Raw genomic sequence first — 16,662 nt, 5'->3', positions numbered from 1 at the left:
TCTCTAGGTGCAGATATTAATTTTATTCTTCCAATTCCAAGGTAACTTATTTTCTACTCCCAAAATGATTTGCTCCGTTTCTACTTTATTAAGATAGGATAGAGTAGTTACCCACCTTTGTACAAATCTTTTTATTCCTTCTTTCTTGGTGTTGTATTTTTCCCCAGACCAGAAATGGTTAAGTACATCCATTTGCTTTCGCTTACCCCAGTACTCCTCAAAGAAAGTGTGTTTCAATCCTGTAATTTAGTATATTTTTCTGAGGCCAAGTTCTCCCAGATTCTTGCCTCCCCCATTAAGTTTGAAGTAATAAATCTGATCTTCTGCTTATCACTCCACACTTTAGGCAAGATATCCTCAAAGTCATTCCAAAACTCACGTGGATGTACACTTTTATTGGGATCAAACTTGAGAAACTGTTGATGGGTGACATAAGCAATCTCAGTGGATTCTACTATTCTACTAGACATAATGCTACCACTTTTGTCAGTAATACACTGTTCTACTTTTGTTAGCCGACAGTCATGCTCACACAATTGCTCATTCATACTTTCACTGAATTGATTAATATGAGTTTCCAAGCCAGTGACTTTATTTATTACCTGAACCCCAAGTTTGTCACACTTATCTTTATTTTCCTTGAATTTACATTCTAAGGCAGCTTGATTTATTTCACTATAATTTTCTGCCCCTTTGATATATTCATGAGCCTTGACTATTTCTGAATTTATATGCACTTTAAATTGCTGGTGGTCATCAGTAACTTGTTTGAATTGTGTAGTTAATTCACTTTTTACTTGAACAATAGTTTGTGTACATTCCTGTTTAACCTGATTTATTTCAATTTTTACCTTATTACTAAGCACTGCCATGTTGTGCTTCCAACAATCTCTTAGATCTGAAATTTTTGAATCCAGCTTAGATTCTATTTCCTCACCCATATTACTCATTTTTGACTCTAACCCACTCAGTTTTTAATCTATCTCAGAACCCATTTTTGTCATATCAGAACCTAATTTGGTAATATTAGCTTCCATCTCCTCACTTAATGAGGTATCCATTTTCGTCACTTTAGCTTCCATCTCATCACTTAATGAGGTACCCATTTTCGTCATATTAGAATTCATTTTCGTCATATTAGCATCTAAACCATTAAATTTTGCCAATAGACACATTAACATACCTGTCACACTATCTTTCGCCCCATCATTTACTGCTACAATGCCTCTATTAATATTAGCTACTGCCACAGGTAGATCTGAAACACTGGGATCTGATACATTCTGTTCCACCTCCGATCCATAATTAACACTTAATGACTCTGTCAAACTACAACTGAAATTGGGTTGGGACACATCCAAACTAAAGTTCATGGGATCATAAACCTGTTCCCCTTGTTCTTTCCCCCTATCTACCCTCAGTTCGTCCTCTACATTTGTATGCTTACACACTTAATGAGGTACCCATTTTCGTCATATTAGAATTCATTTTCGTCATATTAGCATCTAAACCATTAAATTTTGCCAATAGACACATTAACATACCTGTCACACTATCTTTCGCCCCATCATTTACTGCTACAATGCCTCTATTAATATTAGCTACTGCCACAGGTAGATCTGAAACACTGGGATCTGATACATTCTGTTCCACCTCCGATCCATAATTAACACTTAATGACTCTGTCAAACTACAACTGAAATTGGGTTGGGACACATCCAAACTAAAGTTCATGGGATCATAAACCTGTTCCCCTTGTTCTTTCCCCCTATCTACCCTCAGTTCGTCCTCTACATTTGTATGCTTACACTCAGCCTTTTTTTTTTTTTTTTTACACACGCACACACAAAGTTTTAAAAAGCACACTACTTATCTTTGCACTTCTGATGTCTCCAACATGGCTAGCTGAGGCTGCAGATCCGATCACCATGCACTGGGCCGCCATACCAGTTTACGGGCCACCACTCCGGTCTACGCTGCCAACTGCTTCTGCTGCCGCCATCACGTCATCTCGTAGCTCGTAGTCTGCCAGATGTCGCTGTTATCAGCTACTTCAGTCGGCGCGATATAACTGCAAAATTCATCCGCCAAGCACATCAAACACACTCACAGTACATGGGCTATCATTGTCTTTCTGTCCACGTGGCGATAGTTCATTCTTAATATTTGTCCTTTCCCCAGTTCCAATTTATTCATGACCACTTTTTTATCATCCAGTTACACAACCACTACTGCTTTTAATGAAATGTTTCATTATCTTTCCCGGCCGATGCACAAATTGCGACGGATTTATTACATGCGTGCGTGCGATGCACCAATTGCGACGGATTATACGTTGCTGCTGCAATGCTATTTCTTTTATAATTTTTGTTCACCTACCTCTTTACAGCGGTAGATCTTTGCACGTAAACTCCTGACTGCAACTACTTACGAGATCACATAAAAGCAGTGTTGAGGAAACTGTAACCTCATAGCCGCACGCTGGAGGCCGCTATAAGTAAAATTTGCTGAAAATTTTCTATGTACTTTAAAGAAATGATTCGGAAAGGGGATGTCACTCGTACTTTAAACATGAAGTTCAAATTTAAACCTTCAATAGATCTTTATTGCCGTTAAGCAAGATCATCAGCCCACATTTACAAAAATTACTAAAGTTTTTGCTCACAGTTATCACCATACCTAAAACAGCCAGAACTTTTACCATCCCAAATTCTGAAACCAATTACTTGTAACAGTCAATGATCAGCCAATTACTTGTGCACATGACATTCAGTGGCTGTCTTTAGTTAAAGTTTATGCTCGCCATAAAATACTCAGTAAGAATATACTCAGTACCGCCATGCTATATAATTCAAAGTTCACTCGCGATTTTCGTCGGAACGAATTATCACAACACTCTAAAGTTTTCATAAACAGTTTCTGGTCACTACCAGATACCATTAACACTGGACCATAATGCGGAAGTCATCCCAAGACTTCATTTTACACATAATGCGAAAAGTCACATCCAGCATAACTGCCTCCAATCAAAGCTAGCTCGTGACTCTCCTCTCACTCTCCCACACTCAAAACTATTTCACCTCGCTAGGTGGCCAACCGTCTCACTTCTCATTGGCTGTCAGCACTTACGACCAATGAGAACTCCCATCTAGGGCGCGGCTCGTGCCAAAATCTAGCAAGCACCAACCACTTCTCTAGGCTCATTGACGTCATCAAATTAAGTAACACAAAACTCTCTAATTAAATAAACAAAACAAAATGAACTATAAGCTTTACTCTACATCTGGAAATTTATTATGTTGTCGCAAATGTCCTGGCTGTCTTATACATAAGCATACATACTTGGACATCTGACATTCACTAGTAGGGGAACCACTAGTGGATTCGTTCCCATGGTACAGAATTGGAACCCTTGCCAGTTCCTGTAGAGAATTACATGAATGATTTTTAATAATGCCGAATGTCCCACATACTCTCACGCACGCATTCTCATTCACACGCACCCTAACACACAATACACATATTTACTTAGTATTCTTGAAATTATTATTATAGAAAAGTCACATAGGTTTTCTGAAACTAAAAACTTTCTAAATTTATATATGAACACTGAAAGTGTTATCAGATCATCGTACATAGTCACTGAAGGTGAACTATTACATCACTGTATTTATTTAAATTCTTAACTGTCGGAAAATTACGTTTTTTTAATGGAATTTTACTAACTTCCAAAATACAACTATTTTTGATCTCAGACTGTGACATATTGTTTGTTTTCACAACAGAAGGTTGTACATCAAATATGATGTTCCTCAGGTTATTCCTTTATTAGTTAATATTTTTAGTTTCGTATAATGTAAGTGGCCTGCCAGCGCCACTCCACTGCTTTCACACGCGCAGCTGCAACAGATGGTCGTGACGTCAGTCTGCAGGACACAACTCGTACGTTACTGACCATATAATACTCTACCGGCTTACTTTACAGCCCACATACATTCTGAAGTTGTTGTTGTTATGGTCTTCAGTCCTGAGACTGGTTTGATGCAGCTCTCCATGCTGCTCTATCCTGTGCAAGCTTCTTCATCTCCCAGTACCTACTGCAACCTACATCCTTCTGAATCTGCTTAGTGTATTCATCTCTTGGTCTCCCCCTACGATTTTTACCCTCCACGCTGCCCTCCAATACTAAATTGGTGATTCTGAAGTAAAGCTTTTAATAGACAAATGGGTGATTGCGCACTAGTTGCGATGCCTGCCAATAAAACACAGCCTTTGGTTAGCCTTCCCCACAACATTTTCTACGTGTTCTTTCCAATTTAAGTTGTTCATAATTTTATACCTAGGTATTTAGTTCAATTTACGGCTTTTAGATTAGACTGATTTATCATGTAATGAAAGTTTAATGAGTTCCTTTTAGCACTCATGCAGATGAGCTCACACTTTTTGTTATTTAGGGTCAACTGCCACTTTTCGCACCATTCAGATATTTTTTCTAAATTGTTTTTCAGTTTAATATTTTGATCTTCTGATGACTTTATTAGTCGATAAACGACAGCATCATCTGCAAACAACCGAAGATGGCTGCTCAGATTGTCTCCCAAATCGTTTATATGGATAAGGAACAACAAAGGGCCCATAACACTACCTCGAGGAAGGCCCGAAATCACTTCTCTTTTACTCGATGACTTTCCGTCAATTACTACGAACTTTGACCTCTCTGACAGGAAATTGCAAAGCCAGTCACATAACTGAGACAATATTCCATAATCACGCAATTCATGTGAATAAAGAGCTAGTTGTGTTTCACAGGAACAATGTTTTCTAAACCCATGTTGACTGTGTGTCAACAGAACATTTCCTTTGAGGTAATTCATAATGTTTGAACACAATATATGTTCTAATATCCTGCTACATATCGACGTTAACAATTTGGGCCTGTAATTTAGTGGATTACCCCTACTACCTTTCTTGAATATTGGTGTGACCTGTGCAACTTTCCAGTCTTTGGGTACGGATCTTTCATTGAGTGAACTGTTGTATATGATTGTTAGGTATGGAGCTAATCCATCAGCATACTCCGAAAGGAACCTAATTGGTATACAGTCTGGACCAGAAAACTTGCTTTTATTAAGTGATTTAAGTTGCTTCACTACTCTGAGGATATTTACTTCTATGTTACTCATGTTGGCAGCTGTTCTCAATTCAAATTCTGGAATATTTACTTCGTCTTCTTTTGTGAAGGCATTTCGGAAGGCTATGTTTAGTAAATCTGCTTTGGCAGCACTGTCTTCATTAGTATCTCCCTCGTTATAATGCAGAGAAGGCATTGATTGTTTATTGCTGCTAACATACTTCACATATGACCAGAATCTCTTTGAATTTTCTGCCAGGTTTCAAGACAAAGTTTCACTGTGGAAATTGTTATAGGCATCTCGCATTGAACTCCATGCTAAGTTTAGAGCTTCTGTAAAGGACGCCAATCTTGGGGATTTTGCATCTGTTGTAATCTTTGTATGTGTATTGCCATATGATAAATAAAATAAATTTCATTAAATATCTCCAGGAAGTCTTAATTGCTTTCCTCAGGTAGAGCTTCCATGTCTTCACAATGACATTACACGAGTGCTGCAGTATTTTGATGGACATTTTTGTGTGAAAGAATTTTTACAATTATGAAACTTTTTAGGTCACAATTATGTGGCAACTAGAGTGCAAAAGTCTGTGAAAGTGTCTGTGCCAGTCCTTATACCAACTGTTTCAACCAGATAAAAATAATATTATGTCTTCAGTGCTCCTAAAATCATTAAATAATATTGAAAATTTGTTTTGTTTGTAATCTATGTTGTTATGAAATGTGAAATATAAAATCAAGTCATATGCAGTGTGCCTTTACTACCATTTAAATGTGCCATGTTCACAATTTCTTGCTCTCTCTCCTCATAGAGCACAAAAAGCATGGGTGATGGTGGGAAAAATGTACAGTGAGGCTGAATGCTGTGGCACTCGTGCCAGGCAATGGTCTGTAATTTGAAATCTTGACACCCCTGACTTAGACAGATACAAATTAGTACCACATCAATGTAGGTATAATATAAGGAAACGATAAGTGACTATATAAACAAAAACTGAACTCCATCCAAACAGGCCTTGAAGGCTGCCATGTCATCCTCAGCCCACAGGTGCCACTGGATGCAAATATGGGGGCATGTGGTCAGCACATCTCTCTGCCAGAAGTTGTCAGTTTTTGTGACCAGAACTGCTACTTCCCAAACAAGTAGCTCATCAATTGACTCAGACAGGAGCTGAGTGCACCCTGCTTGTGAACAGCACTTGGCAGACTGGACAGTCACCCATCCAAGTGCTAGCCATGCCCAACAGCACTTGATGGTAATCTGATGGGAATTGGTGTTACCACTGCAGCAAGGTCATTGGCTGACTATATTCACAAAAAGTGGAATAAAATCATAGGCCATAGATCTATAAGAATAATGCAGTGAACAGCTTTTGAACAACATGCTTCAGTAATATATTTGGAAACAAACACAGTAGGACTCAAACAGTGAATGTTTTGAACTTCATTAAGCAGTTAAAGAGGGTACTAATAAAATAGCTTGAAATCATTGTATGTGAAGATATCAACAGTAATTTCATCTCAGATATTTCTAATCAAGAGCATTTACTGGTACTAATGTCTAATTTTGGTTTGCCCAACACGGTAACATTACTAATAACAATAGAAGGGTAGAATGCAACATCGATTAATTTGTTTTTTAATCCAACATGGTTTCATGAAATAGACATGGGTCATTATTTATCTTAACATGATGATCAAACTGAAACACTAAAGCATCTCCAGCAAAAAGGTTTAACTGAGAAACGAAACATACAGTTTCACAGAATCACAAATGCTGAGGAAAAGTTTATCAAGGACACGCATGGAATGAGAAGAATAATTGAGGTACTGAGAACCATTAGGGCTCAGAGCACAGAAGCAAAGCTTTGAAAAAATAGAGATTTCTGAAAATCAAATTTGTAGATAAACCATCAGTCTCATAGGTCTGAACTGTTTTTTAACAAAGTCCTTACGTCCTATACTTACTATGAAAAAATAATGTATCCAAAAATTATGTTATGAAATATTAATTACTATTTAAAATTATATTTATTATAATGTTAATTCACAAAAATTCCATATGTAGGCCAGTGACAATAGTGTCTTTTGACTGTCATAAAGCTTATAATAAATGTGAAACTAGAATCAGAACATAAAGAACAGATACTAAATGCGGCATGCACACACAGTTATGACCTATTCCAAAACTTCATGGTCCTGGTTAACATTTTTTCACTAAGCACATTCTGTGGCTTGAGATTTAGATAAAACTGCTGATACACCACTGATTATGAAGTATTACTACTACATACATGATGTAGACATTAAATTATGTCATCAACCATAGATAACAATTGGACAGCACACAGCAAAAAGTAATGCTTTTTGTTTTGGGCCCATATACAAATGAATATCTGAGAAATTGGTGTGAAGCTTTCCATAAATGTTCACATATACAGTGTGGATTTAGAGACAGAGATAAATCTGGTTCACTATAAGATAACAGATGTCAGGAGCATGCATACATGCTATAGTCTTAAAACTGATGCCGACATGCCTTAGGCCGATATGGTTCTCAATTCTTTCTCAGACATATCCTTACAACATTATTAATACTATTTTTCTTTACAATGGGTCAAGGACATCTACAATGAAAGCTAATCCTAACATATTGGATCAAAATACTTTGTCCAGTCACATTTATGTGACCACCTATCAAAACCCTAAGTAACTACCTTTTGTAGCATGAGATCTACAGGAAGAGAATAAATGAGGTTCTGGAAGGTACTGACAGGAATGTGGAACCATGCTGATCCAGTGCCATGGCCAGCTGTGCTAGGTTTCTTGGTTGAGGATCCATGATGTGAACAGCCCAATTGAGGTTGTCCCACAGATTCTTGACTGCATTTAAATTCGTGGAGTTTGTTGGCCAGGGGAGTAAAGTAAACTCATCCTGGGGCTCTTTGAACCACACATGTAAACTGTGAGCTGTGTGACACATTGCATTGTCCTGCTGTAGGATGCCAACAAGTCAGGTAAAAAAAAAAAAAAAAAGTGCATATAGAGGTGGTCATGGTCCCCCAGGATATCCATTGTGCCATTTGGAAAGCATGTGATCACCCAGGAAATGGCTCAAAAACATTCCCCAAACCATAACACACACAGGGTTTGCATTCAGATGTTTCGCACTGTACTCACCAATGGCTATCTGTCTGATGGAAAAGAAAATGTGATTCATCTGCAAAGGTCATTTGGCACCACTTAGTGGACATCCAGTTGCAGTACTGGCTTGCAAATTCCAGCCTTCAGTGCTAATGAACAGCAGGTGAGAACCCTGCACCTGCTGCAGGAGCCCATACACAGTAGCATTAACTGAGGGGTCATTAATGAGACACTGTTGGTTGACTTTTGGTTGATCTGGGTTGTAAGCTGTCAACACTTGCATGTCTGTTCACCCACACACATCTCTGCAGCCACCTTTCATCCCTTTCATCTAAGGCCCATGGTGCCCGCAGTTGTGTCAGTACCAATTTTGGATAGTGCCATTTTCCCATGCAGAGTGTACTTTAATCATAGCAGCACATGAACAGTTTACAAGCTTTGTCATTTTGAAAAGGCTTCCACCCTTGGCCTGAAAGCCAATGTTCATGCCCTTTTGGACATGAAATAAATCACTCTGTTTCGACATTATGACAACAACTGCACTGTTTTCTGCATTCCCCGGTGTGCTTTATGTACCCTTCACTGCTAGTACTGCCACCAGCCATCTGTGAGCAGTTATTGCACATTGACATAGAAAATAGGCTGTGTTCACATTAATGTGATTGGACTGTGTATCTTGTGCCAGGAGGGAAAAGCTTTATTTAGTACAGAGGACTACCTATAATAAAAATATGAGAGCATGAAAGCTAATCAGTAAGTGCCTCTTCATTGTGCGTGTCTGCAGCTTCTTGTTTCTTTCATATTCAGCTGTCAGGGGCTGATCTTTTTTATTTCCAACAACTCATTAATAGATGTGCTATGGAATTTGAGTCTTAGAGGTTAGTATCTTGTTACTTTTGAATTATATCTTGCCCTGTGCATCAATCATACAACATGGTTTGAAGTGAACTACCCTTCTCTTCAGCATTTTGTGTGTCTCACTAAGTCTCATTCTTGTTTTTATTGATGAAAGTATCCTAAAATGTTCTGAATCCCCAGAGTTACTGTTATTCTGTTCTCACAACTTCTGTTATAATTGCCTGCTAATCAACCAAACAGCAAATGTGATATTGCCAAGTGTAGTGGAAAATACTGTGACTTCAGCAATCAGTATGTATATAGCTCCCCCAGCTCCTCCCCCCCCCCCCCCCCCCCTGCTCCTGCTCTACACTGTCATGGGAAATTGGTCAGCTGTTTTGTTTTGGAGCTGCTCTCCAGTCAGGATGGCTGTTAAACCTTACAGAGGATTATCAAAATTGTATCCTCAAATCTTTTATCTGTCACTTCTTTGTTCAACCTTTGCTGAACTGCAGAAAAGGACCAAGCCAAGGGAAGCAATTTACGTGGGTGTTATCCAATCCCAATTCCCTCAATGAAGCTCCATTGCTTCCTTGTATCAGTTGAACAAAAAATACCATGTTTTGTGTTAGAAGAGAGGAGAAAAAGTGAAATTTCAAGATAAAAAATATGCCCCCTCCAGGAATTGGATCCTTCTCATTTCTCTGGGGTGAAGTGTTTATGAGCAATCTCTTATAGGTTGTAGCTAAACCAACAATTTAACGAACAATCTGTCACTTTGATGTTGTTCATGAGCACTTTTACCTTATTGAAGATTTATGGTTGCCTTCTCATGTTTTATTGATACAGCTGACCTGCTATGCAGTGCCACTAATTGTGCTGTGGGACTTTGTTTCCAACTGCAGATGGTTGAGGGCTGTAAGAGAGCTCACATCTGTGCCAACTCTCTATGAAATGACATAACTGCTCTTTTAAAGAACTCTTCTTTATTTGATTGTTACCATATTTAACATTTACAATGTTAGGTAACAAATCTCTTATTACTCAGAGCAACATATGGGAAGTGAACCTCAGAACAGCACCTAAGAAAATGACATTTCTCAACAACTTTCTGTCAGTTGTTTCTGAGTGTTTACACTGTCAGCATAAATGCTTCCTCTGTGCCAAGCTATGAAACAAAGTATAAATGCCACCTCCAGAGCAGTTGGAGACTCCTGACAGCATTGTGCCTTGCCAAAGTCCTGTGCTCATGCTTCTCACATCATTTCTGCACAAACAAAAATTGAAGTGTGCACAATGGATATTCTTTAGATGCTAATTACCTAAGCAATTTTTTTTTACATGAAAATCTTTCATTTGATTGTGAGAAAGTTGTGGAACAACCTGTTACTTTACAGGGGTGTAACACAATGTCACATGCAGTCACAGTGCTACAAATTTTGCAGTTCAGTTGGCATGGATGCACAATAATGTGAATAACTAGAGAGGCAGAACTGCCTTGTTTCAGTCATAGACTGATAAAAATCAATTCCATCGGCCAATTTGAGGGTGGTTTTTAAAAATTTTCCACATTCACATAGTCATATGTGCTACACCTTAGTCAAGCATCTTAAAAAATGTGGCTTTCAAAACACATTTTATTCAACTTTAGATATGTGCTAAACAACATTAAAACATGGAAAACATGAAATTAATCCAAAAATCAATTAAAATGTTAAGTTTTTACGTTTAGTAATGAAGAAAAGAGCTGTACTTGGTATCAAGCTTTTTTTAAGTTTATTTCCTATTTCTCCACACTAAGGAGTATTAATATGGAATATTTTTGCTTATTTTTCTAAGTATCCTACAAGATTTTCCTGAACATTCTCACTTTTTCTTGTACTTCAAATGTTTGATTTTCCATTTCAGCATAACATTATGGGAATATGAATAAAACATTTTATGAATATTTACTAGCTATATTTGGAAACTCGAGAACCCTGGCTTGCATAAGGATATACTTTCAGATTGTTGAATCAAATAGATGTAATCCATATTCATATTAATCATTCAAAATATGTACTTTTTATATCCTATTAGCCATTTAGGCATCAAGGTAATTACATTAAAAACAGTCAGTCATTTGATATACAATAAGTTTTGTGTACTTATTGACAAGTTTAATTCTTGGGGCACAAAATGTTTTCAAAATCACCAAATAAGCTATATCAGTTATATCAAAACTGGCAATTTTAGAAAATTGATCATTCTTGGAAAACTTTTTGTGGACACCCGTGTGTGTGTGTGTGTGTGTGTGTGTGTGTGTGTGTGTGTGTGTGTGTGTGTCGGTGGGTGGGTGGGTGGGCAGGCACATGCGTGCACAAGTGTGTGCATTGGTGCGTGCGTGGGTATGTATGCAAACTAAATTTTTCTTCATGTTTGTTCCAGCCATATGATGCACACTTTGCTTTCAGACTCCCAAATAGTTTTCTTAGAATGATGTTAATTTTTATATGTAGTTTTGTACATAAATATAACAAATGTTCAAATAAATTTGGAAATGCTGGAAAAAAAGACTGGCTTATAGCTTCCAACATCCTTAGTTCTATCAGTGGTGTGATAGGTTGTATCAGTGGTATGCCAGAGCAACTATAAGGCATCTTTCTATGAGTGGTTGCTTTATGATTGCATATTGTTAATATAAGGTGTATAATTACTGTTGTCATTTTACCACTACTTCCTGTATTTTTTTTAATCAGTGCTGTAATGCTATCAGATTTGGTTATTCTGCTATTTTCTTTCCATTGTACATCAAAAAGCATATATTACATATGGTACAATTAACAATTAATGTTGTTACAGTCCTAAAGAATTCCTTAATGTGTTACAATAAAAATGTAGTGTTTCACTAGAAAGGTAGACAAATGCCTTATCATTTAAGTCTGGGTTCTCTTGTCCAGTGTTCCCCTCAAAAATTCCTTTCTCCTCACTACAGATGGAGCCTGTGATTCCAAACGCTAGGAGAATGTTTGTATTTTTATAAATTTCTGTTGGCTGTACATGGAGTTGCATATCCTGAAAGCATTGGCCAGCTCATCGGTCTCTTGGTGAATGTAGCAATTTCTGAATGGAGTGTTGTTATATCTCAGTTTACTTTATTTTTCACCTTTTTCCTTCATAGGCTCATGATGAAAATATATTATTTAAGATTTTTAGTTATTTATTTATTGGCCTTCACTTACAGCCACACAGCTAATCCAAGCATACAATGTCTTAAAAGGTTAATACAAATTGCAATTCCTTGTAGAATAATTAAGAAAATCAAAGATATAATGTCTTGGACATTAAACCAAAATAAAAGTTCAGACAGAAATACACAGCCCCCTTATCTTAACAATCAGGTTTCAAACACATACACTCACCTCCTTACACACACACACACACACACACACACACATACACACACACACACACACACACACACACACCAACTTAACTGTTACATTTCAGTTCCAACTTTTAAAACAAGAGGATTAACATATGAGAAGGAGGTGCCTGATGCGTGCAGACCAGCCCCATAATCACCCAGTGGCTTCCCTTTTCTATCAAAGGCAGACAAAGAAGATGTGGTTAATGTATTGGAGCTCCTTGCAGCCATAATATGGCGATGCTACAAGGTGGAGTCTATAAAGCTGTTGTCATTGCCAGCAGTGGTAGAGTTTCAACCTGCCAATGATCCTCAAAAACCTTCTCTCATTACCTATGCGAGTTGAGTTGCATTCCAGAGAACACTTTTCAGCTTATCATGGGTCTTCAGTAGATGCAGGTGGACTTGTTTTTAGCAAGTGGCCTCATGCAGACCTTCGATTTCCTATGCCTTGTTCTATTCATTTTTGGTCATGTTTCTATATGTCTGAAAGATCAACTGTATTGATGCTGTGCATACTTGATACAACAGGAGCTATTTAGTAGGATCAATAACAACTTCTTTTGTCCTTACCAATTGATGCTAGTGTTTGCACTGTGAAGAGTGAGTCCATTAAGTATTACGATATGGATACTTGCTATGAACATGCCATATCTTAGTGCTCGTTTAATGGCTAGGAGTTCAGGCATGTTATTTAATGCCTCTTTCAGTAAGCAAAATAGTTCACTCTTTTTATTTTTAATGCCTACATAGGCACAGCTGACAGAATCCTTGTATTTAGACCCATTGGTACCTGGCTATTGTTCAAGGAGGCTTTCTAAATTGCTGTTATTGATTTCTTGGTTCTCAGAATATCCCAGACCAATACCTTTTAATCGGTCATCAGAGATAGTCTTGTAGTTAATTATGTTCACTTTTACTGAAAGATGAAAATGAAATCAGCATGGCTAGATGGTGAATTCAATACTGTTATTCATAACAAGTCTAGTATCTTTACCACTGCACCTCCTCAGCTGGTACAACATAACACATCCATGTTTCCTTTGCTGAAATGCCTTTTACTATTTCTTACTTCAGTTCAGCATCTACAAACATACTTTGCAAACTACTGCAAAGTGAATGGCAAAGGATACATAGTATTGCACCACATATCACATTTTCTTTTGTTCCAATCATATATGGTCCATGGGAAGAATAACTGCTTAAATGTGCCTCTGTATGCTGTAATTATTTTAATCTTGCCTTTGTGGTTCCTTTGGAAGCAGTAAATAGGAAACTGAAATATATCTCTAGATTCTTCACTTAAAACTGGTTCTTGAAACTTCATAAGTAGACTTTTGTGGGATGAGTCTCCAAGGATCTGTCACTTCAGGATTTTCACAATTTTTGTGACACTCCCTCATGGGTCAAACAGATCTGTCACCATTCATGCTGCCCTTTTTCACATATGGCCAATAACCTTTTAATCCTATTTTGTGTGGCTCCCACACACTTAAACAGTATTCTCAGATGGATCACACAAGCAATATGTAAGCAGTCCCCTTTGTAGACTCACAACATTTTTCCATTATCCTACCAATAAACTGAAATGTGTCATCTGCTTGACTTATAACTGAGTTTATGTGAGCCCTCTATTTCATATCTCTACAAACTGTTACGCCCACCTATTTGTTTGAGTTGATTGATTCCAAATGTGATTCATTGATGTCACAGTCATATGGCATTACTTTTCTGAATTTTGTAAAGTCCACAGTCACACTTATGAACAGTTATAGTAAATTGCCAATCTTTGCAACATTTTTATTAATATTAAGTGCCAGATAATTCATAAATAACATGAAAAACATATACCACAACACAGTACCCTCTTCCTAAAATTACTTGTACTTCTGTCATTGACTCTCCGTCCAAGATAATAACATTCTGCATCCTCCCTGCCAAGAAGTCCATGATTTAATCACAAATTTTGTTTCATACCCCACATAGTCATACTTTACAGTGGCATTGTATTTAATTAAATATTTCATCCATTGAATTGACTTGATTCATGCCTTTCAGCTTGTCATGTGGTTGGTTGGTTGTTTTGGGGAAGGAGACCAGACAGCGAGGTCATTGGTCTCATCGGATTAGGGAAGGACGGGGAAGGAAGTTGGCCGTGACCTTTGAAAGGAACCATCCCGGCATTTGCCTGGAGCGATTTAGGGAAATCACGGAAAACCTAAATCAGGATGGCCAGACGCGGGATTGAACTGTCGTCCTCCCGAATGCGAGTCCAGTGTCTAACCACTGCGCCACCTCGCTCGGTGTCATGTGAGAAGAGTGTGAGTTGAGGTTTACATGACTGATGTTTTTGGGTTCCATTCTGATTGGCATAGAGGAGATCATCCTGTTCAGGATATGGCACTCATTGTATATGAGCTCAGAATATGTTCTAAGTTCTTTAACATACTTGCATCAGTGAGATTGGTTGGTAGTATAGCAGATGTCTTCTGCTACCCTTCTTGCAGGTGGATGACACCTGGACTTTCTTCCATCTTCTATGCACACTGTTTTATTCAAAGAATGTAAAATATGTTATTGTTAAAATTGGAAACAAGTTGATGGTAAATTCTGTATGCAATCTGACAGAGATCCCATTGGACAATTTTCTGTGTTTAATTTCAACAATTACAGCTGTAACTGAGTACCAGTGATAGTAATACATGTACAGTGGCGTGGGAAGTTAACTGTAGCAGTGATTCTGCCTGTTTCTTTGTAAGGGAACTCCAGAAAATGCAGTTCATCACCTCTGCTTTTGCTTTGCTACCTTCAGATTCAGTTCCTATGTCATATATGTGTGTATGGAGCCTAACTTTGACTCCAGTGGTAGCCCTTATATACGATCAGGACCATTAGACTTACCAGTGACAATCAAGGGTATGTGCAATGATAGAGCATGTACCTTTGCAATGGAGACAGTGTCCATTGGAAAGGAAAGTACTTGTGGTACCTTGATAAATGTGTTTCAGTAGTTCAACAACACACCTACACAGACAGAACTTTGAATCACCACACATATAATTTAGTGCAATGCTATCTAAGAATGCAATTTCGTTGGGAGAAGTCTGGTAACATGTGAAATGACATCTGTTTAGTTACTTATTTTGCCCATATGGTTTAATACATCTTTCACTTTTGTGGCTCTAAAGACCTGTTCACTGATTATGTTACATTATCTGTCTCTAATTAATTTTACTAACTTTCTTGCCTAGTGACTAATTTTTTCCTATAACTTTCATTTTTTTCAGTTAAGATATGCTGGAAGACCACCTCTAGCAGCAGCAGCTGTTGGTGTTGCTCAATGGCATCAGAAGGAAGCACAAAGTGTGATTAGTCAACCATTCATTATGAAATAGGTGGTACCTGAATCTCATTGCAGTTAATAACAATGATAAACAATTAAGAGAGACATTTTGCTCAGTTACAATGATGTATTTTTTAACACTAAAGCAGCACTGCTCTGCTTCTTTAGTTTGTTTTGTATGATTTGATTTTCATTTTGGCCATATAATACATTCTGTGTAAGGGATGTATCTGTAACAGAGCAGATCAGGGAATATAGTACTACATTAACCTTTTTACCTATGTAAGATCTTTTCACAATGGACATTATTTTAGTTATTTCTGTGAGCAGCTGTGTGAAGTTTTTGGTACAACCTACTGACTGGCATAAACAATGTCTTAGGTGTATATTTTATCTATCTGACAGCCTTTACACATAGACAATACTTTAATTATGTTATTGTGTTGCTGATCCCTACATGGAAATTAAAAACGACATCAACATTCATATTTGTGTTTCAGTTACCAAGCAATAAATACAAACTAGAGATTGCATTTCATCCAACTATTCTCCTGAATTTCCAGATCAATAGGTAAATTTCCCTAAACCGATTTTTCTGTTATGTGAGAGCATGTTTTACTTCACTGTTGTAGTAGTTTTGAATTTGCAACATCACTTTGACTATTTCGAGGTCAGTCTGGATTGAAAAAAGATGTACATGAAACTATCTTTTTTTTGTTTTTTGAGAAATACTGTTCAGGTGTAAAATTGTTACAAAATTATTTCACAAAATGTTTTATGTTTCATTATGTATCCACTGTG

The 16,662-nt window shown here is 37.4% G+C and overlaps 1 protein-coding gene across 1 annotated transcript in view; it reads left to right on the top strand.

Moving 5' to 3' along the window:
• Positions 1-16,347, top strand: part of LOC126188009 (probable 2-oxoglutarate dehydrogenase E1 component DHKTD1 homolog, mitochondrial) — a 356,616-nt gene extending 340,269 nt beyond the window's left edge. The window contains exon 19 of the mRNA XM_049929425.1: positions 15,806-16,347. Coding sequence (XP_049785382.1) covers positions 15,806-15,913 — 108 coding nt within the window. The 3' untranslated portion in view covers positions 15,914-16,347. The remainder of the gene's footprint in view (positions 1-15,805) is intronic.
• The last annotated feature ends 315 nt before the right edge of the window (positions 16,348-16,662 follow it).

Source organism: Schistocerca cancellata, chromosome 5 (assembly GCF_023864275.1).
Source record: "Schistocerca cancellata isolate TAMUIC-IGC-003103 chromosome 5, iqSchCanc2.1, whole genome shotgun sequence".
Taxonomy (NCBI): Eukaryota; Metazoa; Arthropoda; class Insecta; order Orthoptera; family Acrididae; genus Schistocerca; species Schistocerca cancellata.
This window is presented reverse-complemented; position numbering and strand designations above follow the sequence as displayed.